Source organism: Amborella trichopoda, chromosome 12 (assembly GCF_054954075.1).
Source record: "Amborella trichopoda isolate Santa Cruz 75 chromosome 12, AtrichopodaSantaCruz75HAP2 v2.0, whole genome shotgun sequence".
Classification (NCBI taxonomy): Eukaryota; Viridiplantae; Streptophyta; class Magnoliopsida; order Amborellales; family Amborellaceae; genus Amborella; species Amborella trichopoda.
The window spans coordinates 47,239,620-47,264,695 of NC_142347.1; the positions used below are offsets into that span (position 1 = coordinate 47,239,620).

The 25,076-nt window shown below is 35.9% G+C and overlaps 1 protein-coding gene, 1 non-coding gene and 1 pseudogene across 3 annotated transcripts; 2 read left to right on the top strand and 1 right to left on the bottom strand.

Annotated features, from left to right (window-relative positions):
• The first annotated feature begins 3,725 nt into the window (after positions 1-3,725).
• On the top strand, positions 3,726-7,079 carry LOC105420756 (putative acetyltransferase At3g50280). The gene is made up of 2 exons (XR_016045155.1): positions 3,726-4,151; positions 6,182-7,079. It is a non-coding gene; the product is annotated as a putative acetyltransferase At3g50280 (transcript).
• Positions 7,080-12,659: 5,580 nt separating this feature from the next.
• On the top strand, positions 12,660-17,681 carry LOC18435548 (ACT domain-containing protein ACR11). 2 transcript variants are annotated; one of them, XM_006845591.4, is made up of 10 exons: positions 12,660-13,206; positions 13,387-13,438; positions 13,522-13,647; positions 13,746-13,840; positions 14,349-14,433; positions 14,578-14,637; positions 16,381-16,436; positions 16,795-16,900; positions 17,138-17,206; positions 17,335-17,681. In XM_006845591.4, exons 1-10 carry the CDS (start codon positions 13,082-13,084, stop codon positions 17,395-17,397), a joined length of 837 nt encoding a protein of 278 aa, XP_006845654.1. In that variant the 5' UTR covers positions 12,660-13,081; the 3' UTR covers positions 17,398-17,681. The 2 variants fall into 2 exon arrangements, with proteins under 2 accessions (XP_006845654.1, XP_088709089.1); XM_088852963.1 differs by lacking the exon at positions 17,138-17,206.
• Positions 17,682-18,732: 1,051 nt separating this feature from the next.
• Positions 18,733-20,434, bottom strand: LOC18435549 (G-type lectin S-receptor-like serine/threonine-protein kinase SD2-5; annotated as a pseudogene).
• Positions 20,435-25,076: the final 4,642 nt, after the last annotated feature.

Here is a 25,076-nt window from a genome sequence, read left to right on the forward strand (position 1 = left end):
AAAAGTCATTTGGCTTAAGGAGCTTGTAAGCGATTTGGGCTTATGACAAGATGAAACTATTATTTATTGTGCTAGTTAGAGTGTAATACATTTGGCAAAAACCAAGTATATCATGCAAGAATGAAACATATTGATGTCAAATACCAATTTATCCGTGAGATCATATCTGATGGTGATATCTTATTACAGAAGATTGATACTAAGAAGAATGATGCAGATATGTTGACAAATGTGATTCCATTACAAAAGTTTAAGCTATGTTTAGACTTAACTAATGTGTTGCCAAGGTAAGCACCTATGGGGGTGCGTGTGGAAACGAAGGTCGATGGAAATCTCTTTTGAAATTCAAACTAAGGTGAATATTTGTTGATATTTATCTGGAATTCTTGAATCCCTAATTTTAAAGGATTGGTTTTCTTTAATTTAGATTTTCTATTTATTTGGGTAGAGCCTATTATATAGGATCTAAATTTATGGATAAGTCATACTTAGATTAAGATGGGACTTTAGGTCCACAAGTAGATAGAGATAAAGTTAAGTTTCCTAACTTTATGGGAAAAGATAAAGTCCATAGAATACCTCTTTGGGGTTTGTTTTTTCTATACAATGAGTTATTTAGAGAGAGAAAAAGATCTAGAAAAATAGAGAGAAACTTTTGGGGGTTTTTTCAAAGAGAAAAAATTGTAGAGAAGAAGGCTTTGAAGGAGATTGAGCCTCTGGTTCTCTCAAGCAAGTTGTCTTGTAATTTTCTTTCCTTGATTTAGTGAAAAATATCTATCGCTTTCACCCATGGATGTAGTCACATCTATGACGAACCACATAAATCCAGGTGTTTTTTTCTGTTATTTATTTCCTGCTTTATTTTTGTTGCTTGTTACTTATTGTTTGTTTTTGTCGATTCTTTTTTTTTATGCTTTATTTGCCAAAAATCAACTCATCGGGTTTAGAGCTTTCGCGCACAACATCTTTGTGCCCCCTCTGATATCTGTTTTACTAAATGGCCCATATAATGGTGGGAGCTGAGACTTTTCAAATCTTAGCCATGTATTTCTTTGTGAATTCATGGAAGAATATGAATATCATGGATAGAGAAAAATGATACAGAATTTCATAAATGGCTTTATCTTCTCAGCTCCTAAAAGTAATGCTTATGGCAACCACATTAGCATGGTCGAAGCACCCGAAGGAACCAGTGGAGTTAGTGGTAAAGATTTGGCTACCAATTCAAGGAAATATTCTAGCTATGCATTCGAGAACAGGAAATCAAATGTTAAATGTCTGGGAATCACCATGGGCTGCCTGGAATTGAAATTTGATGGTAGCAGTCATGGGTGGAGTTAATGGAGTGCTACATTTTTAGGGAAATGAGATTTTCACTTAGGATCAATCAAAACTTGCTCTACAAGTTAGGCAGAATGTAGAATAGTTTTGGAATGATTAAAACTTTAAAATGATTGAACGGAATTGATTATTGCGAAGGATAAAAAAAATTCAGTCGGTTCAATAAGAGGAGAGTAACAGAGTCCATCTAAGGCCCGGAATTTGCATATCACATTTAACCATGTGTATAGAATCTGCCGTTGCCTGTCTTAAGCTTGGATGAGAAATGAGTGTTGTATTAGGTTGACAGCCAACATAAAATTTTTGCTACATCTCTATAATCATCAGCCGAGCTGATCCCAATTAGCTTACCCCAACTAATTGGGATTGGCTCAATGGGGTTGACTCGACCGATGATGATTTAACCATGTGTACAGAGAAAAGATTGTCTTGCTTAAACATTGGGCACGTGAAACTAAATGACAGTAATCAGATTTGGATTTTGTACCTGTGAAGAGAAGTTTTTGTAAATACAAACGTACATGTACATCAATTTTGATAGTTAATGAAATTGCATGCCGATTTAAAGGGGGAAAATTCACAGCTGTAGGTTACTCGAGGGAACAAATATACATTTCTTTATGCGGTGGAATAGAAACTTGAGGTCAAAATAGTTTGAAATTTGTCGATTCTATATGGATCTTGCTTTTAATGTTCCTTGACATCCCTTTAATTGTGGGACACCTTGAAGTTGGGCTTAACCTAGACAAGGTTCTAATGCTAGACCCAAGTAGGGGTGGGAACGGGTCAGGTCAAGTCCGGGCCCGACTAGTTATCAGTTGGACGGACTTGATCCACTTAGACGTGATCCATCGGGTTGGATCTAGTCTCAATCTATAAGTAAAAAATATAATATATATTGTATATTGTATATTGTATATTTATAATTATTAATTGTATTTACAGTAATTAGATTTTAAAAAATGATGATCCAGATCATACTGAGCGATCTGGATAGGGAACATGAGGGGTTGGCTCAATTCTCTCAAATATCGGGAACCAGCCGGTTCCCTCTAGGAACCAGGCCCATATTTTATTTTTTCAAAATTTTCAATTTTTTATTCCCTAATATTTTTAAAAAACTTTTTATTGGACGTTTCACTTGGTTGAATCACCGATTCGGACTGCTAATCTGCCAAATTGGACCGGTGTTCTGGATGCCTGATCTAGTCATCGATCCATTATTTTAGACCTTGATACATAGCTAGACCCAGATCGAATCCGACATGGGATGGGTCAAAATCAAATGGACCCAAACCCGATTTGTTGGGTCCAAAATCTGGATCCAGACACGAACCTAGATCCAATGGTCGACCTGACCCAATTTCCACCCCTCGATGCAACCAAGCTCTTTCCTTAAAAAATTAACCAACCCAACGATCTATCTAATCCCTTCATATCTGTAAATGGGTTGTTCAAGTGGTCCAATCCAAACAATTAGGCAGTATAAATAAAATCCAAATTTAAACATTCAAATTAAGGCACACCTTCAAATTTTATTATAACATGTAATTTTGGTGTAAATTTTTTAGGATTATCTAAAAATATATTTCCATATCTAATTATAAAATTTTAAACTCCAAAAATGGTTAAAATCATGTAGATCTATAAACATGTGAAAATCTTCAAAATGGACAGTCTAGATAATGTGTTGAAAGATGTACTATTTTTGGGGCTCAAAATATTTTTTTTTACACATTCATACATCTAGATGTCGAGATGATCAATTAAAAGGTCTTTCAACATTAAAACAACTTTTTCCGATAAATTTTTGAGGTACATATATAATTCTACATTTTAAGGTTGCAACCTTATATAAACAATTTCCCTTATTTAAATACTATAACTAAAAATATATAGTTACATTTATTTAAATATTAAGTAAATATTATTAAAATATGAGTAATAATCCTATCGGACTCTCTTCTATCCATGTGTGTAGGACCTCAAAGGATTATCATTAAAATTGGCATGAATCTCTAAAAAAATTATCACATGGATGTGAGAGTTGACTTTTCTATAGATCCGTGCCAAATTTAATAGTGATCGTTTGAGATCCTACACATACGAAGGGTCCTATAGGATCATTTCTCTTAAAATATTATTTATATAATAATATTATTTAAATCGAATCGAGATATGAGGCCCGGTCCCAATCCATTGCCACCCCACCACCCAACATGGTTCGTCACGGAAGTTGTATCACATGGCTTGAAATCACGCCATCCACGTTCTAGCTAATTCAGAGAAGGGTGATCCACGTTTCGATCGGTGGCATCTCATTGTGCTGTGTATTATGGGTTTAAGTAGGACTCCCTATGTTCTCTTGCAGAGTGTGAGTGGCCATGTCGCCAGCGGCCTCAGCCCCCTTTCACTCTACTGTCTTCCCTTCTCACCCTTCCCTGGTGGAGCGTTACGACCTCACACCATGGGACTTGGCCATGCTTACGACCCACTATATCCAGCACGGTCTCCTCTTTGGCAAGCCCCATTTGTCCATTCACTCTGTGCTCGATGCCGTCAAGGCCTCGCTTGCCGACTGCCTCTCGCACTTCTTCTCTCTGGCAAGGCGCCTGGCCACAGATGCTAACGGCTTGATCTACATCCATTGCAATGACGCCGGCACCCATTTCATCCATGCCAGAGCAACTCACCTCACAATTGATGATGTTGTTTCGACTCCCTATGTTTCCCAAGCTGTTAAGTCCTTTTTTGCCCTCGATTTTGTTATCAGCTATGAAGGGTATGGCCTACCTTTGCTCGTTGTTCAGGTAACCTTCTTCCCTCTCTCGTTCGATCTCTCGATACACAAAAAAAGAAAACATTTATCTTACGTAGATGGAGGTCACAATCACTTCTGCTCCTTAAATTTCAAAATTAGTAGTTGTAAAAGTGTCATTAGACAGATATAAAGCTCCAAAAATAATTTTCGAACTTCGTGACTCACTCCAAACCATCATATTTGACATTTAATAAGAGAGAATGAATGTGATATTCATGTACAAAACATAAATGATTTTTTATAGACAGTCCGATATATATCTATATATATATATATATATATATATATATATATATATATATATATATATATATATGCTCATGTACGCTTGTGGTCCGCGTATACAAAGTGGTGTGCCTGACGGCGCAGATCATCTCGTATAGTTTAAACGGTTAGGATGGGCTTAAAGGATTAACATTTGAAATTCACGATTTAATTGGGTGTCAGGTACTTAGACATCCATGTTTTTTTTGGAACCAACATTTCCTTTTGGATGGGCTCAAAGGATTCACCTTTAAAAAGCTTCGTTTAATGGGGTGCCCCTGTTTTTCTTGGAGCCAACATTTCCTCTCACGTTCTCTCTCATCTCATCCTCTCCCTCATCGCACTCTCTCTCTCAGCTCCACCTCACTCTTTTTCTCTTTCTCTCTCTACTGTTAATGTATTGTTTCCATGGGCAAGCCGTATGATGAACTGTGATTAAATCCAAAAACTGAACTGCCATAGTGTGATCAATTTGTTATTTGAATAATGAAATGGCAGGATAGTTTAATGCGAAAGCTTGGATATTTTTCATGTTAAGGTCACATGATTTAATGGGCCACACCAGCATACATTGCATGTACAAGAGATACAATTCAGGTGGTAGGGGTGCTTTCTCCTGTTTATGATATTTTGTTGGGTAAAGTGTTTCAAAGAATGATAAGTTGTTGATGGGTATTTACAGAGACAAACAATTAGATTCGTTCAGTTAGATTTGAGGGACAGCGTCCAAAGGCTTGAACACTAGACCTCCCCAAATATAGGTCCATACAAATAGGGCATCATGCCATTCGCCCAAAGGCCACTTGAAATCAAGGGTAGTGACAAATTTCCAAATGTTCAGTGGCAAATAATTCATGAATATAGTGATCGCAAGAGCACGTCTTTCTTCCTTTCCATAGTCCAGTGAACCCAAAGCTCCATCAGGATCAGTGGGCATGAAGGCAATCAGGGCCACTAGTGCTGTCCGAACTGCAGAAATTCTCCAATGTCACAATACAGTGAAATCTCTCTCTCTCTCTCTCTCTCTCTAACAGTTCTAAAGGCATTTTTTTTCTGAGACGTCAAGGACATACGCAGAATGAGAGAGAGAGGTTCTGACATGTAGAAAGAGAGAGAGGTTCGGACCTCTAGAGAGAGAGAGGGTGGAGCTGAGAGAAAGAGTGAGATAAGAGAGAACAAGAGAGAAAATGTTGGTTTTAAGAAAAACAGGGGTGTCGGGTACCTGAATCACGTTTTTTAAATGTGAACTTTTTAAGTCTGTCTTAACTGTTTAAACTAGACGATATGATCTGTGCCGTTGAGCGCACCACTTTTGTATACGAGAACCGACATACGTGAGCGTTTTCCTATATATATATATATATATATATAGAGTACATAATGCCTATAGGTGAAATGCTACAGTGATTTCACCTACAGGTTCATCACCATCCGAAAAAATTGGACAGCATTGATAAAAAGACCGTAACAGACCTAGCATGTCCGTGTTGGTACCGTCATAGACATGCTAGGTCCGTGATGGTAAAAAATTCACACGGAAGCATCACGGACATTGTGCCGTCCATTGCGTATCCATTCAATAAACCGCCACAGCCATAACAAGTCCGTGGCTAAACGAAACACTATTCTTTTTTTCTATAAGCTTTTTTTAAGACTTTTCCATATATAGAAGAGACCACGCAAAGCCTATAGACATATATTTTTGGAACTTTTATGATCTGGAGGTGACATTTCTAATGCGGTGTCTATATCCAGGTTACAGAGCTTGCGGATGGTTTGTTCATTGGGTGCTCCCTAAACCACACTGCTGGCGATGGAACAACCTTCTCGAACTTTTTAAACTCGTGGGCTGAGAAAATGCGGGGAGAAGGAAGCTCAAAGCAGATCTCCCAGCCACCAGTAATGGAGCCTTGGTTTCCAGGCCACCTCCCCATCGCCTTGAACCTCTCAGAGGCCAACCTCGAGAGATACACGCAGCCACTCTTGCTTGAGAAGTTCATTCATTTTAGTGCTCTGGATGTGGAATTGCTCAAGCTCAGGGCAAACAAGTGCCAGGACCAGGAAAGATCATGGCAAATCTCTTCGTTGCAAGCCCTTGCAGCGCACTTGTGGCGAGCCGTGACACGGGCTCGTGGCTTGCTGCCAGATTGATGACTCGATGCCGGCTAGCTGCCTCAAATCGTCACAGGGTGTCCCATCCATTATCTCCCCAATACTTTGGTAACTCCCTCCAAGCTGTTTTTGGCTTGGCCCCTGTGGGGGAATTACTTAACAGGGATCTTGCATGGGCTTCATCGCAGCTGCACAAGGCCATTGCCGAACATAGTGAAGCAAGCGTGCTCAGGCATCTGGAAGCATCGATGAAGGCGCCGCGACTGTACCGTTTCACTAACTTCGACAGTTTCAGCATGATGGTGGGGAGCTCTCCTCGGTTCCCCATGTACCAGAATAATTTCGGATGGGGGAGACCCCTTGCCGTTCGAAGCGGAAATGCGAACAAATATGATGGCAAAATTCAGTTTACCCCGGGAGGGAAGGAGGGGGGAGCATCGATGTGGCACTGAGTCTCACTCCCAAGAACATGACTGCCTTGGAATCTGACCTTGAGTTTCTCGAAGCCATTACAGGTCTTGGTAAGCTGGATCAAATTTGAAGCAAGAGAAGGATATGTAATAGAAATGAGTTTAGGGAGATACCATCCCTTGAGAATATGAAGGGAAATGTGCATAGTACAGTAACTCTCAAATCTTTTCGCTCTCATATGATGCAGCAAGTATCTCTATTAACTCTAAGATAACCATGAACTGTACCGCATTTTTCTTATCTTATTAATGAGGAAAGGGAAGGGGCCGAAATCCCACTTATTTACCCAAAATAAAAATAGTTTCTGAAAAAAGAAAAAAAATATCATGTCCTGCGCAAGTGTTTTTGTGGTGGCCATTAGTGTTCTAAAACATGGCTCCCGCAACATGCTTGGTAACTGAACTAGCTGAGCTACTCGGGTGAGTTGACTCAAACTTGCCCAAGTGATAAGAAAAGGGCCAAGAAGAAAATTCAGTAGAAATTGTAAAACATCTGAAAATTCACAAAAACCGAAAAAGCAGAACATTACAAAACAAAATAAGATTATACATCGAATAAGAATAAAATTGCTGTTATTAGCTTAAAAAAATGAAAAACCTAAAAAATAGAGCTTTTGGGAATTGTGAAAAGGTTGGAAGATCTGGCCAAAGAAGATGATAGCTTTGTAGATTCCTTCCCATAGTTCAATCCTTCCTAGTAAAACGGCGGCGTGTTCGAATTCTGATTGCTTTTACGTGAGAAAGGGGGACCATCCTATAATCTTAAGTCTTCCTCAATGACCGATGGCGTACAAGTACCGTGAGGGAGAGGTGAAAAAAAACTTGTTCTGGGAGTGCAATAGAGAACTTGAGATCCAATGCGAACAAGCAGTCAAAGGTACGGAGCTTAGAGCCAAAGGACGGCCGCACACACTCTAACGACGTACTTTTCAAATGATGGATCAACGAGGAAATGGGAACAACAGCATCAACATCATCATCATAAGAGTGTTTCTCTAATTATCATGGAGTCGGCCACACAAATCTTGATCCACCATTTCGTTTTATCATGGGTCATAATTGGGATCGGCTACAAAAATCTTGGTGGCCATACCATCAGTGAAGCCATACGTCCCTGTATCTTTTCTCACTATTTCGAACCATGTCCTTTTGGGTCTAATCCTTGTCTTTTTTAAGCCTCTTACTTGAACTAATTTGCACCTCCTAACATGTATTGTATTGTATCTGCACAGCACATAGCTAACCCACCTAAAACTATTTTTTTCATCGTTTTGTCTATTAGAGCCACACCTAAATTCATCCGAATATATTCATTTTGAATTCTATCTTTTTTTGTTTTACCACTCATCCATCTCAACATCCTCTTTCTAGATATGATGTTTCTTGACCACTCAACATTCCACCCAATAAAGCAAAGTTGACCTCACAGTTGTCTTATAGAACATGTCCCTTTTTTATAGTTTTAAAAAATATAAAAAAAAATAATAATAAAAGGATAAAAATATATACAAAATGGAGTTTTAATCAATTATATTTGATTTAGTGAAGAAAAAAAATTTATGAATTTAAATTGAAAAATTGAAGCATACCCAAAACTTTGTGGCCGATCATCTCGCATTCATGCTTGGTGCTAATTGATTACTCAAATCCTTTTCCAATCTTCCTCGAACAACCCCAACCCAAACTAGTTTGGGTTTTGAGCTTAGATTTATGATATTTGAGCTCTTGAAAAGTTCAAATGAATAGTAAAGTTGAATTTCAAATATCCCAAATCCTAACTATTTTTGTGTTTTTATAAGGAAAAAATGATGGATGTGGTTTCTATAAGGCTGTAATCTTAAACGATCCAATTAAGGTGCATCTCCAAATTTTATCACAACAAGTAATTTTGGCGTAAAAAATTATTAGAAATATTTGAAAATCTATTTTTATATCTAATTATAAAGTTTTAAACTTCAAAAGTGGTTAAAATCAAGTAAATCTATAAACATATGAAAATCTTGAAAGTAGACAGTCTAGATAATGTGTTGCAAGATGTACTATTTTCGGAACTCGAAAATCTTTTTTTCTTTCATATTCATATATCTAGATGTTGAGAGGATCAATTGTAGGGTTTTTCAACGTTAAAATAACTTTTTCCGATAGATTTTTGAGATGCATTTAGAATTCTATATTTTAAGGTTGCAACTTTATATAAATTATTTATATTATAGATAGCTCCAAAAATGAATTTTGTAGACATCTTCTCCAAAAAATTTTACTATCATACCCTAGACTCAATTTTGTTCTTTTTCGTATTTACCTTTTTACTCAAATCTCAACCATGAAAGAAAATGACAAAGACGCGCTCTCTCTCTTCAGGCATACCCCTCTCTCTTGGGGGCACACTTTCTCTACAGACTTTCTCGCTCTACCTCAACGCAGTCCGCATCATATTCTCTCTCTTCACAGGCCCTTCATCACAGTGTCTCTCTCCCCATCGCTGAAATTTGGGTATAAAAAAAGCAAAAGAAGCCTAAAACTGTTGAGAGAGAGAGAGACAGTTGGAGAAGGCTGAGGTTTTCAATTTTGTGGTGAGTTGCAGGGAGAGCTTTCCTATCTCTTAAGGCGTCTTTTGGCGACCTGGCCAAGTTTATTCTTGACTGAAACGAGGATTCCATTGATGATCATTGTTCATGGCGTGGGATTTTTTTTAGTGAAAAGATTAAAATAGAAGCAAAAATGTCAACGAAAAAATATAGACTCCAATTACAATTGTCTTCCAGGAACGGGATCAAGTCGACTATTAACTTAATGATTACAATGGACTTTTAAGAAACAACGTTTATTGGATTCTTGACTTTCTTCTAGAGACTTTCTCTCTTTAAGTCATATTGTCCGAGGTTCTTCTCTCTGTTAGGCTTTTTTTTTCTTAATGAGGCTCTTTCTCTCTTTAAAAGAAATCTTTGAAGGTTATTTTTTCGGCTGTTCATCTCTCTCATAAGTTTCTTTTCATTTATTGACGCTTTCTCTCTCTCTAAAAAAAAATGATATTTCTTCTCTCTTTGAGAAGATGACTTTCTCTTTTCTTCTTCTTATTTGCAAAAGAAGGCTTCATGTTTTTCTTTCTAAAAGAAATGCTCTACCTACTAGTTATAAGTTGGATTTCGACCAACTATGAACTTAAGTATCATTGGGTTTGGTAAGATATGGGTCGATAAATAAAAAATATATAATGAATATAATTTTATATTGTATATTTAATATTATTAATTATATTTATAGTAATCAATGTTTAAAAAACGACGATTCAGATTTGAATTGGTTGATCTGGATAGGCAACGAGAGGGGTTGCCCCAATTCTCCAAAATTTTAGGAACCAGCCGGTCCCTTTAGAAACCGGACCCACCTTTTATTTTTTAAAATTTTTAAGCCTTTTTTGTTCTCTAATTTTTTTTTCTAAAACTTTTTATTGGTTGGTTCACTCCGAACCATTGATCTGCCAAACTGGACCCGTTCTCTAGATGGCCGATCTAGTCACCGATCCATTTTTTTGAAGCCAAGTTGGGATGAGCCCAATTGGACTCAATCCGACCTGACAAGATCTAAACTAGACCCAGACCAGATCCGACCCCGATTGGGTCAAAGTCAAATGGACTGCAACTCGATCTATCGGGTTCAAAATTTTGATCCAGACACCGACCTAGTCAGGTCGATCGTCAGGTCCACTGGTTGACCCAACCCAAGTCCCACCCCTAGATCCAACCAAGCACTTCCCTAAAAAAATTTAACCAACCAATAATCTAACCAGTCACCTTCATAATTATGAACGGGTTGTTCAGGTGGTCCAATCCAAACAGTTAGGGAGTATAAATATAAAATCCAAATTTATCAACAGTTTACCAATCCTCTCATAAAGGGCTAAACCATCCACACAATTGGATGATATCCAACCATCCATTTAATCACACTTGCAATTGCCCAAGCCAACAATCGTGAACAAATATTGGCTTTGGGATTATCTCCCAAATAATAATGGATCCTGAATGATCTCTAAGAATGGAATCACAAATTTGCATATATTTTATCTTACGTTTGTTGTCTTTGTATCATGCAATTCTTCCACAAAAGGAGAAAACTTGGTGTATCAAGGATGCCTTTAGTTCTTGATATTTTTGGAGTTTGAAATCCAAAACATGTAAAAAACATTAGTGACGTTTTGATATGTCGGCGGACTCATTTGTTTATAGGCATCCTCTCTCTGAAATGTATTTCCTAGATGAATATTAGATTTTAAATTTCCAGAGTTTATAATCTCAACCATGTAATCATCAATATCAAAAAAGTAAATAAGTTTCAAGTTTGTTAATACTATTTTTGAAATTTTATTGCAGCGTTCATTTCACTTCTTCATGAATCTGTACCATTTTTGGAGATGCGGCAGGATGAATCCATGGTGAAACTATATTTTTATTAAATAACATATATTAGGAGAAATTAATGTAAATATCCCTTTTTCGAGGGATATTAAAAACAGAAAATTACGTAAACATCTGTTTTAGCTATTACCAAAATAACGAATACTTTCCGTTATTACTGATATGTTCGTGTTTTGTAATTCATAACAATTTTTTTAAAAAAGATGAAAAACTACTCATTTTCGGTTTTTCAAAAACCGAAGGTAGACCGATTTCGGTTTTTGAAAAACCGAAAATAGGTAGTTTCCTCTTTTTTTTTAAAAAAAAATTGTTATGAAGTCTAAAAAACAAACATATCAGTAATAATGAAAAATATTCAGTATTTTGATAATAACATAAACTAAAACAAATATTTACATAATTTTTCCTATTAAAAAAATTTCATGCAAACTTTGAATTTTACAAAAATGTTTATTTTTTGCTATCTTATTATTTTTTCCAAGATGAGGTTTTCTATAATTGATCGGATTCTATAATACTTTCGTTCTTTAAGTTGAGACATTCAGGCCCAGTTTGGATGCTATGTATTTCTAGTAACAATTAGGTTGCTTAGAAATTAGGAATGGGCCATCCAAAATGGGCCTAAATGCTGCACCAAATTGAATTTCACAATTTTCCCAAATTACGGCGTTGAGGCTAGTTTGGATATTATCTACATTAACAATAGCCTCTAACTTTCACGGCAATGAACAACCTGCAACTTAGAAACTTGTTAGGATCTGAGAATGGGGTACACCTAAAAGCTTTTGTCCTTGGCTCACTTTCTGTCTCTCTCTACAACTAATTTCTCTCTCTTGGTTTGTATATAGCCCATGCTCTAAACAATCAAATTAGAGCCTATCTTCAAATGGTATCGAGAAATATTGTTTTAATATTGAAAATCTATATGTTAGTTTTATTTTAATTATAAAATTTAAAATTATAAAAAATATTGTAGTTTGATCGGATCTATAAAAATTTAAAAATTTAAAAATTTAAAAATTTTAAAAATTAACGGTCTAAAAAAAATGTTTTACAAAATACACTAATTTTAAAACTTAAAATCCATTTTTTTCTTAAGTCCCATCAATTTAAATACATTTAAGCAACAAAACAACCTCCAGTAAAATTTTCGAAAGTGGGTTCAATGTTTAGAGCCTCTGCTCTGTATAAACTTTTCCCCTCTCTAAAGCATCAATTTATCTCTCCATAATTGAGGACACTTTTTCTCTTCTGTAGTGCCCAAGTGGACTTGGATTGGAAAAACCACCCCACCACCCTATGTTTGCACCATTATCATCACAAGAGAAGAAAACAAAAATTTTTCTGGGATTTATCTCCAAAGGACATTTGCAGGGCCTTGCTTTAAGATACCCTTATTGGAAGATAGCATACAGAAGGGGTGGAGGAAAATCAACGGCTCGATTTCTTTTCAGAGAGAGATCTGGCAAATGGGTTTCACGAGGGACCACCAAACTCGAGAGGCTCAGCCCTGTGAACACCCTTCTGTCTGGTTTTTTCCAAGATTGTACCATCTTTGGTAGAAGGGGAGCTCTCTCTCTCTCTCTCTCTCTCTAAGAAAGGAGCCCTCTCTCTCTCTCTAACTCTATTGTTCTTTGTCTCTACTATTCTTGAAAATGGAGGCCGTTGTGATTCATAGCACTCTTTTTGGCTTCCCCCCAAGTCGCCATGTTTCATTTGCAAAAGGTCGACCCAACAATTTTCTCTGTTATTTAACACGCCCAATATCATCACATAACAGGTAGAAAATTTCTCAAGGTTTGAAATTTCAGCCCATTATAAGCTTTTACATGCGATTTGTGTTATAGAACACCTCTATTTCATGTTTGCTAAATACCCAGTTCCTCTCTCTCTCTAGTTGGTTAACTTATAACTTACTGAGAGAATGGATTTATAGTTTATGCATTTGGGTTCTTTTCAGATTCTCTTATAAAGTTGTTAGAATCCAAGCTGCAACCTCTGCAGCTGTGGAGGTACGAAATTATTATCAAATTTGTGTGAAATGAATATGTTGGGTATGATGCATGTTCAGTTAACTTTAATGAGGTATTATCAGGATGGAAGTTCTAGTGAGACAGATACAACTCCTACTCCGAAAGTTATAATAGATCAAGATTCAGATCCTGATGCCACAGTTGTGGAGATAACTTTTGGGGATCGACTTGGCACCCTTCTTGACACAGTATGATGACACCTTCTTCCACATGAAAAATTCAATTTGGAATCTCTCTCTCTCTCAATCGAAATCGACCACGGTAATATTGGTGGTATTTGGTGCAGATGCAGGCCCTGAAAAACTTGGGACTCAATGTTGTGAAGGCTAATGTTTTCTTGGATTCTTCGGGCAAGCACAACACTTTTGCAATCACTCGAGCGTAAGATTCGTTACCTTTGTGCAATCTATGAATTCATGTATGTTTTGCTAATATGCTAAAATTATGTAGCAGCAGGCTTCTGGTTACCCAAAATAAAGTTTCACAAATGTTTTCTCCTCTTTTTGTTTTAAATTTATATACTCTCTGTTTAAATTTGGATTTTATGCATCATTTTGATCAAATATTATCTTGTTTGCAATTTTGGCAAGATGAGAAAAAAGAGAAATAGTACATGGTCATATAAAATTTTATTTAACAACTCAAACACAACTATAGAATTTTGCATACCTGTTATGTTTGTGCTTTATATGTTTCTACTTACGCCAGCTTGGACACTGTTTGTTCAAATCAGAGTCCAAGACATATTTAGCATGGAGCTAAACCTTTACTTTCTGCCTTTTTTTTTTTTGTGCTCATTGAATACTCTGTATTATGTGCATGCTAACAAAACTCTTAGTTAGAAGTCTAAGTTTTATTGAAGAGTATGATTGTGCAAATGTTTTTGCAGTGATACTGGACGGAAAATTGACAATCCTGAGTTGCTAGAAGCAATACGCCTGACTATTATTAACAATTTACTTGAGTATCACCCGGTAAAATATGATTCAGAGGTTTTGGTTGATATATGTCTTTAATAATAGAGAATTATTAGCCAAGCATATGTTTATTTGCCTTGAAGTTTATGTTTTTGTTGTCATGGGTAGAAATTTACTAAATAACCATGATTTATGATCTAGGAATCTAGTGCACAATTGGCACTGGGAGAGACATTTGGAATCTCGCCACCAAAGCAGAAGGTAAAGCTGCATGTAATTTGAATCACAAATATTTCTAGTAGTTTGTCATTATGGGTACTGCATTTTTTTAATTAGGATTTTCGTGATTTGGATTTCAGGCTTTTGGGTTTCAATGTCAGTGTGTAACAAAAGAAAGATTTTTTCAGCTTCAATGTGTATGATGTACAGCATTGGGTGCCTTACTTATCGACAATGTAGATTAGAATGTCAAATTTGAATATTTGCAAGGTTTTGGATGAGAATGTTTAGCTAATGGAAGCACCTTTGGAAATATGTTTACTGTCAGAAATCAGTCCAAGATCAGCACTTCCATTTCACTACATATCACCTTCTTCCTGAAAGTAAAAAGTGGGGAGTGGCAGAAGCTTGCTTTTGTCCCTTGCTCAATTTTATTTTTCCTTCTTTTTTTTGATGGAGTGCTTGACAAATCTAAGGCACCACAAGGAGTTCTTGGTTTGTTTCATGCCTTGTCCCACCTCTGCTTGTCAACTTGTCATGCCTAATAAGATATTTTATCAACCACTTTCTTCAACTTATTTCTGTTCACATGCATACTTTTTTATCAATTTTATTGAAGTCAAACTGGATGCGGAATAACGTAGGATATCAATTGGTCAAACTGGGTGCAAAGTTGGGGCAGGATAGGTTCTGGTTACTTTAAACAGCATATTTTGATTTATATTATCATTTATTATATATACCTTCAATGAGGAAATTTCCCTGCTCATTCCGTAACGATACATCATTATTGCGTGGCTTATTTCATTACAAGGCATCGTTCCTGCATGGGTCATTTTGTAACTATGCATTGTTTCTCCCAACTCAAACCCCTTTTATGTTTCTCTTCATTTTAGTACTAGTGGTGTTGCTTTTAATTGCTAAAATATATAAACTTCAAAATATTTCCCAAAGTGAAAAAAAAAAAAAAACTGCAAATGCTAGCAGTTACAGTAGTTACTCACACACCTGTGTTTGCCAAACGTCCGCTAACTGTGTTGGTTTATCTTCTTTTGTAGCATGTTATTCCTATTGTTGTTGTTGTTGTTACTTTTATTATTATTACTACTACTACCATCACGACTACCACCATCACCACCACTACTACTTCTACTGTTACCTCTACTATTATTATTCTTATTATTTTAATTATTGTTGTTGTTATTATTATTATTATTATTTTGTTTTACATATGTGACTTTCCCTATGCTTCCCAAAGATAGAGCTAATCTGTTCCCTCTCTCCTCCCTCTTTATAAGGGTGAGAGCCCCACACTCTCTCCCTCTGTGTTGAGGAGGCTGACCTAGAGGGAGGGAACTGAATGAAGGAAACCTGCTTCTTTAATTCTGTTAAGGACGTTAGTGACAGCTTGGTAAATTTTCTGCATGGCATAAAATGCTACTTTCTTCCAATTTAACAAGTCTACCATTGTACAGATGTTACCAAAGTGGCCTCTTTCTCTCTTATTTCTTATTTTAGTTATCTCGCACACATTCTGGCTCTCATAGGGAAGCAACAGTAGTGGCTGGAACACTATCGAGTTCCTTAGGAATTAGTAATAGTTTTGAGCCATCTCCATTCACAAATTTATAGACTACAAGCTCTACCTACCTACTGCAAATAGGAAACTAATATATACAGGTTCGGCCCAAGTATTTATCTGGTTCTAATGGGAAAATAATTATCTGGTTCTCTGTTCTTAAATATTACACACGAACTTGATTATTTACCCTCTTGTTTCCACAGGTTGATGTGGATATTGTGACCCAGATAAACATATTTGATGATGGTCCCAACCGAAGGTTTGTGGAGAATTATACTTTCTTTTTCTTTTTGTTTCTGTACCATGCTTGAAACTTTTAACCTTGTGCTGCAATGCCAGATTTAGTGACACAATTTGAAGAATTATTTAAATATATCCACACTTCTTTCAGCTCAGAGATGTATTCCAACAACAAATTTGCATTCTAAAATGTTTCCTTGAAACTGGTTCTCACTGTTATTTTCCCATCTGCCCTGTTTACGCTAAATTTTATTTTTATTATAAATTTTTGAATTTTTTTCTATTGTGTCGGAATTTATTTTTGGTATTCTAAAGACCTTCATTCTACTTTGCGTCACTCATTGGCAATGAAGTGAATTATGCTGCTTCTTTCCCAGCTTGCTTCATGTAGAAACTGCAGACCGGCCTGGGTTACTGGTAGAAATTGTCAAAGTTATCGCAGAGATTAATATTGCAGTTGAATCAGGGGAATTTGATACCGAGGTAGGTTTCAATCTCTTAATTGGATTTGTTTTAATTTTTCATTTATATATATATATATGTATGTTTTATTTATTTATATATGCATGTGTATGTGTTGCATGTTTGTTTGTACATATATGTATGGGTGTGTTCTTGCGGGTAAGCGTATACATCTGAGCATGTGTCTTTGTACATATACGCATATGTATGTATCCCTGGTATTTACGACTTAAAGCGAGGCTCATTTACTAACTGTAGGGGCTTCTTGCTAAAGCCAAATTTCATGTTAGTTATCGGGGGAAAGCCATTTCCAAACCTCTGCAACAGGTAAACGAGTCCAAGTCTTAATTGGCATCTCTTGCCCACTTATAAAATCAATCTGATTAATACACCTGAAATGCAATTTATGTGGTGTTATTTCTCTCTCTCTCTCAAACACGGTTGCCCTTGTACAGGTTTTGGTTAATAGTTTGAGGTATTTCTTGCGGCGGCCTACAACAGAGGAGGCGAGTTTCTAAATTCTGTGAGCCATTATTGACCCTTGGTATGGGTGAAATTCTTGTCTGGCCGAGCTTGGTGTTTTATACAGGAACTTAATTGATGATGCTTAAATGTTTTCATACATTTTCTTCTACTTGATGTAGCCAAAGAATGATGGGCTAAGTTTCCCTAGGTTATATATTCAGAAGAATCAACATTGTTAGGTTTATTTTTATCAGAAAGTTCATATACACTTTATATGATAAAAACTGGGAAATGTGATATGATTCTAAATTATTAAAATACATGTAGGTTAACAAAATGTTACCATTTGATTATGACATTCATTCTTGTGTACCAGTGGACAGGTTTTGCATTGTTTAATCTCAAACTGTTCAATAAACATTGGATTGTGGGTATACTAGGGAGGATAGCTAGATTACTGAGTGGAAGCTCATGCTTTCTATACTGAAATCCTCCATCACCATTGGAAAGCTATCGAACCCATAGATGTGGATATGGATTCAATAGTTTGAGCTTTTGGGTTGCGAATAAATGAAGGCCATAGCAAAAGGGACGAAATTGTTGGGAGTTTTTGCTTCCTCTATGATTCAAGTAATTGCCTGCCACGCAAGTTACATATCAAAGATCACCCAAGAATACACAAAATGCCCGGGAGTACTTGTTTACATAGATCATGGGATTGAACAAATACATTAAATAGATAAGGTGCTATGGGACTTATAAAATAAGGATTCTATGCTATAAGACTGTTTATCTTTGTACAAGAAGAGCATAATCACCTTTAGCTATCACATATAAAATCTGGTGGTTGTAGTATGTTATATAGTTGAAGAGAATTTTTTGGGATTTTGAGTCCTGTGAATGGTACACCTCTTGTTGCCCTATTTTACGTCTACTAGTGAATGGTGATTTGGCCTTCTTGTACCAAAAGTAAATAATCATATTGTATATTCTCATAAAAATGGTGACCGAGGATAATGTCTAAAGGTACTTCTCATGGCACCACATGTGGCTGGACCATGCTTCATGCCAAACTTGTGTGATCACACTTTTGAAGCTTCTTTTGTCATATGAATCATGCATACTCCAAGGTCTATGGTGCACGCTCCCATTCGAAATAAATGTGTAAAATTTTAAGAAATGTCGAGTCCCTAGCTTTGCCACCCACAACGACACAGGTCCTACGAACCGTTTGAAAGTGAATAGTAGTAATGCCTTCATGAGTCTTAATTCCCAAATCTAATAAGATCAGAACAATAACAGATCATGGTGTGTGTGTGGTGTCTTCTTAAAAGCCTATGAAATCCAGAGGATATGAATTATCTCCTGCATTAGGAAGTTAAAAACTTAAAACAACTCACATTTTTAAAAGAAGCTTGCTTGATATTTGCAGAACATTTAATGGGGCTTATTTGCACACCAAAATATATAGTGAAGTGTGCTTCAATATTTTTGAGGATTTTTTTTTTTGTTTTTTTGGGGGGGGCCAGGGATGGGGTCAGCAGTGGGACTTGAACCCCAAACACTACTGAAACCATCAATCCCCAAACCACAAAGCAAAGGCCGAAGCCCACACATTTTCTTCATTGTTTATAATATCTTTACCGCATTGCTCATACATGCACGTTGTTCCGGCCTGTATTGAACACACCAAAGAGCAACCATGACCATCCTCACCCTATTCTCCTCAATCTCACACCTCTGCATCATGTCTTCCATTTTACCTCTCTCTAACATGTTCCAAACCCACGTAGGAAACCACTCTTGGCTCTGTGGAAGACTCACTTCCAAATTCTTCCTCCTCCGCACAATCTCAAACAACAACATCCCCTAACAATAGACATCACACTTATGAGTAACAGGGAATGGCATCAATAACTGGGCACCGCGTAGCCCGGGTCCCCCTCCCCTTTGTCATGGTCACATGGGTTGCGTCCCTCTTATTGCAAAGCTTCACCAAACCAAAATCCAGGAGAAGGTTTGATCGAGCAATATGTTTCCAGGTTTAATGTCATGGTGAATTACCCTTTGCTGGCAGTCTTCGTGGAGGTACGCTATGCCCTTCGCTGTCCCCAGTGCGATCTCATTTGTCTCGTGAAGCTTATCAAACGAGATCTTTTCCGTGTTTCTGAACAAGAACCCATCTAGTGAGCCATTCTCCATGAACTCGTACACGAGAGCCCTCATGCTATTTTCGAAGCAAAAGCCAATGAGCCTCACCAAATTGACATGGTGGGTTCTTCCTATGGTGCTTACCTCTGCCATGAAAGCGCTTCGATTCGTTGGTCAGAGCTTCCCTTCAGAACCTTTACTGCTACTTTAGCACCATTTGGGAATGTGTCCTTATAGACTGCCCCGTAACCACCTGCACCGAGCATGTGGGCTAAGTTCTCTGTGGCAGTGTTGAGCTGTTGTGCAGAGAACCTCATTGGCTTGAGCTTCTCCATGTTGCAAAGAAATTCATCAATTCTGTTGAGTTGGTCACCCAGATTATCAGTGTCTTCCTGGTTTTTGGACCAGCAAGTGCAACAGCAAAGCATTAAAAGCATGTCGATTCCCACTGAACGATGAAGGAACACAAAATGTGAATTTGGAGAAATTAAATCAAAAGTACCAGTCAAGTTAATCTGAAAGAGAGGAGTACATAGGTGAAGGAACCTATTAAAAATTCAAAGATAAGCAAGAAACACAGGGAAAACCAGCGTGTTTAGGAACTTGCCTGAGTCGATTCAGGCTTGGCTGAGTAACTGTACTTAGCATCTTGCCGTGCTGAAAAGTAGTGTACAAACTCGGTAAATTAAAAATATAAACAACTTTATAAGAATTAAATTTCTGTAGTAAGCAATGTTTAAACATGTGACTAAATCATTGTGACCATTGATTTTTATGAACTTTTTTCTTTAATCATTTGCTCTATTTTGAAATTTTGCCTTTTCTTCCAATTTCCAAAGGAAATAGTTTATATAGAGCCGAGGCTCTAAACAATCAAATTAGAGCCCACAACAAAAATTTCTCAAGAAGAGGTTGTTTTGATGCCCAAATATCCTCAAATTGATCATCTCCACATCAAGGTGCACGGATATAAAAGAAATGGATTTCAAGTTTTGGAAATAGTGAATCTTGTAAAGCATTTTTGGATCGACAATTTTCAAGATTTTCAAGTTTTCATAGATCTGCATGATCTACATTATTTTTTAAGCTTTAAATTTTATAATTAAAGATGAAAATATATTTTAAGGTTATCACAAAGATTTTCAGTATTGAAACTACATTTCTCGACACTATTTGAAGGTGGGCTCTAATTTGATTGTTTGGAGCCTCGGATCTATACAAACCGCACCCTTTTCTAAATTATTTCCAGGTAACTTTTCTTTACCAAATTCCAATTTTTATAATTTTTCATGTTAAAGCTTTAGTGCCCTTTACTGCCTAGTCTAGTTTTTACTTTTTCTTTTTAAACATTTTTCTTTTGCAAATTTGTAGCTTTTTTAGGAATGTACACTACTCAAGACCACTAACTCGGCTTAAGCCAATACCGAGTCCAAGGCTGGAGCAGAGTTTCATAACATTGGAAGAAAGGTCATTGTAATCAACTTAGTATTAAAAGCTAAGGAAAGGTAACAAATGGCAGAAATTAAACGTAATTTTTAATAGTAAAGTTTTTTGAAATTAGGAAATTTTCATATGAACAGTAGAAAAGTATAGTATTACGGCATGGTCTATATTTGAGGCCATATTACATTGAAAACCTACCTATTTTTTATTTATTTTTAGTCCAATTTTATCCCGGTTGAAAGTCTAAAGTTTCAATAGTAGTGTAAGAACTCGATAAATTTTAAAAGTAAAAATAAATTCATAAAATTGTATTTTATTAGTAAATCATGTATAAATATGTTCCTAGATCATTTTGATGATTGATTTATGAATTTTTTTTAATTATTCTCACTATTTTTATCCTGTCTTGGAATTTTCTGAATTGTTTCTAGTTATAGGTAAGTTTTTTCCCCCCAAATTCCATCTTTTATATGTTTTTCATAATTTTTAGACTTTAGTGCTCTTTACTATTTAGTTTAGTTTTTAGTTATTTTTTAAAAAAAATTGTAGCTTTTTTAGTAATGTACACTACTCGGCCAGGACTAAGTCCGAGGCCTGAGCCAACTTTCATAACATTGGATGAACTTCCAAGGTCATTATAATCAACTAACTATTAAAAGGTAAGGAAGTGTCGGAGATAATTTTTATAGGAAATAAATTTGAAATTAGAGGATCATAAAAATACTTGGTATTACCACATAGTCTACATTTGGGGCTATATTACGTTGAAAACTCATTTTTTTTATTATGGGCAAGCTTTCTATGCTTCTTCTATTGCATAAAACTTATATGCTTCCCTCTCTCCAACCGTCCATTTTGAATGGACGGCTGAGATGACTCCAATCACAATGTTATGTCTCTACACTATTTTATTTTTTATTTTTTCTACCAACTATTTTGACACAAAATTTTGGTCGTAATAAATAACCAAAATAAAGTTGCACCGGTAAAAAATATAAAATAAATATTCTCAATAAAATAAAATAACCAAAATACCCTTGAAAGCTTTAAGGGGTATTTGGTCATTATATTTTTATCAAACATTGTTTTTAATATATTTTTTGGGTCGTTCCTTTTGAGATGATGACACTTACTAAATTACATATTCATATAATTTGTAGAAAAAAATAAAAATAAAATACTTTGAAGCATCGGATGTATATCGAACTGCCAGTGGTTCATTTGATCTAAATTGATCGCTTGGATGGAGGAAGAAGCATAAATCATCTACGCAGTAGGAGAAGTATAAAAACCTGTCCCTTTTGGTATCTCTTATAGTCTAAATTTACCCGTGTTCGAAACCTGCCCCCAACCACAACAAAGCTAATGTACTTGAGCATTTGTAAAGCCCATTAATGGTTTCTTTCGATAATTAACTCCAATAATATCTCAACAGAGTTTTTGCATAAATCTCTCACTCTCCCACTCCCAAAAATAAAAGCAAGATGAATTTGAATTTTGAGGGATATGAAAGAGCCCACTCCACAAACCTATCAGTCATGAACTCGATCCAGAGGAGTTATCACGCAGAAATGATACCTGTTGTTGCCATAGAGAGAGAGAGAGGAACAATAGATTGGGATTGATACCAAGAGAGAGACAATAGGTTGAGATAATTATTTATTTTTCGATACTTTTTTTTATAATCCAATCTAAGTGGTTGAACCAATTTGATTAGACCAAATCTTTCACTAATTTATTAGCAAGTCTATCCTAATAATATTGATTTCGGCTAGCATGCTACATACGACAGAGATGGGATATGAGGTTCGGACCTGGCTCCATTAGTATGCTACATGTATTAAATTGTTTGTTTTTTGGAAACTGCTCACTGTATAGTATCAAGTAAAAGACTACCTGCCTATTTGGAGCTCACAAAAAATAGGTACCCTAAAGTAGGGTGCCCCATACGAAAACCCTCTAGGGGATCCATATAAGCGGATCGGTGACTCGGATTAGGTACCTCAAAAACATATTTGGATCGGTGAATCGGCAATCCGGATCGAATCGGCTGAATCGGTCGGATTAAAGCTTAAAAAAAATTCGAAAAAATTATTAAAATTTATTATAAACGTTGTTTTTTAGGAATCCAATAAAAAATGAGGGTACTACATTATTAACTTCTATTTTTTTTATCAATTTGTGAATATTGAGATGTTCTTTCCCTGTATGAACTTATTTTAACTATTAAATTTGCATCACATAAAAGAAAAATCATAGAATTATCATGGATAAAATATATAATTATATATGGACTATTATAAAGAGTAGACTAATCAATGAAAGAATGGCCATTAAAATCTCGTTTTGGCGAAGAACCCTAACCCGCTAAAAAAATCCAAACTATTACAGCCTAACTAACTATAATCCAAAATTATTACAACCTCACTAATTATAATATTATATACTGAAATTATAATTATTAGTTTACATTTAATAATTATTTTATTAGAAAAATCATAACAAATTACAAATATTTTATAATATTATCTAATTTAAAATGTATTATTGACAACTGTAAGAAAAATAGCACATTACATGATTTATAATGTAAAAATTCATAAATAAAATAAAAGACTTGGTTATCAATGTAAAAATTAATAAAATGCGTACAAATTTTGGAAATAACACTTCAATTTTTCAAAAATTTATTTTTTTAGTTTTCTATAATAAATTTAGTAAAAGAGATTGTTAGTAGAAAGATGGAGATTTCAAATAGAATAAACTTTTTATTTTTATTTTTATTTTTTTTATACTTTGCATATTATTTACAAAAATAATTATACCACTATATATAACAAAAATTAACTGTTATATAAAAAATTAATTTTTTTATTTTTCATTTTTTTTATATCTTTTATATTATTTACAAAACTATTTATATTTATACCAACCACTATATACACAATAAAAATATTTATATTTATACCAACCACCATATATACAACAAAAATGCAACACATGCCCAAGGGGATTCGAATACAACAAAAATATTTATATTTATACCAACCACTATATACATAACAAAAAATGCAACTGCCCAAGGGGATTCGAATCCAACACATGCCCAAGGGGATGCCTAAGGGGATTCGGGGATTCGACCTTGGGACTTCAAGTAAAAAAATCAAAGTCATAACCATCAAGCCATCTAATTACATCTAATTATAAATTGCTGATTAATAGACTATATTTACATTTCGTTTTCATTTAATGATGTTTAGGAATTATCCCACATTGAAAGATGGGTATTCAACTTTGGTATATAAATACATATGCAATATGAACTATAAAATGTGTGTAAAAATATTAGGGCAAGCTCACACGTGTGTTTGGATACACGTGTGTACGCATGAGTGTGCGTGGGGCACGCTTGCACGTGCGCTTGCCACGCGTGTGCACACGTGAGTGTACGGGGGGCACGTTCGCACGTGCTTTTGGACACACGAGTGCACGTGTGAGTGTGTGTGGGGCACGCTCGCACGTGCCCTTTGACACACGTGTGCATGTGTGAGTGTGCGTGGGGCACGCTCGCACGTGCACTTGGACACACGTGTGCACGTGTAAGTGTGCGTGGGGCACGCTCGTACGTGCGTGTCATACGTTACGTGTGTGAATCGGGCTGAACCGGATAGAACCGGCGGTCCCACTTTAGAACCCGGGCGGTTCCCCATTTTTCGTTGGAACCGGCACGGGCACGCGTGTTTTCGAGTTGAACCGGGCGAGTCTGGTTCGACTCGCGGTTTTTTAAAACACTGATTGGTACCATTACCCTCTAGAGCATACTATATCTTTCCATCGAAAAAAAAAACTAATAATAAAAAATAATAATTGGATTTTGAGATTCTAAACACTTATATTTATCGTCATGCTAACCCATTAATTGGAAAAAACTATGATAATGATGATGATCTAGATATTAAATAGCTTTAATTATAAAATTTTAACTTTTTCGGGGATTGTAAAACATGAATTTCTAGATTGGCCACTAGGTTGAAGAGGTTACATTCTAAAATTTGAGTTTTAATAATATTTCAAAAAAGGGCTTTACTTGAGGTAGTGAACACACAATATGCTCCCTCGGGACTATATAATCCTCTTG

Bases quoted from the DNA above. Each gene is read 5' to 3' on its own strand.
- LOC18435548 (XM_006845591.4), top strand. From the start codon at position 13,082: ATGGAGGCCGTTGTGATTCATAGCACTCTTTTTGGCTTCCCCCCAAGT. The intron at 14,638-16,380 runs GTAAAGCTGCAT...TTGTTTCCACAG, and splicing joins TCTCGCCACCAAAGCAGAAG to GTTGATGTGGATATTGTGAC. The intron at 16,901-17,137 runs GTAGGTTTCAAT...TACTAACTGTAG, and splicing joins CAGGGGAATTTGATACCGAG to GGGCTTCTTGCTAAAGCCAA.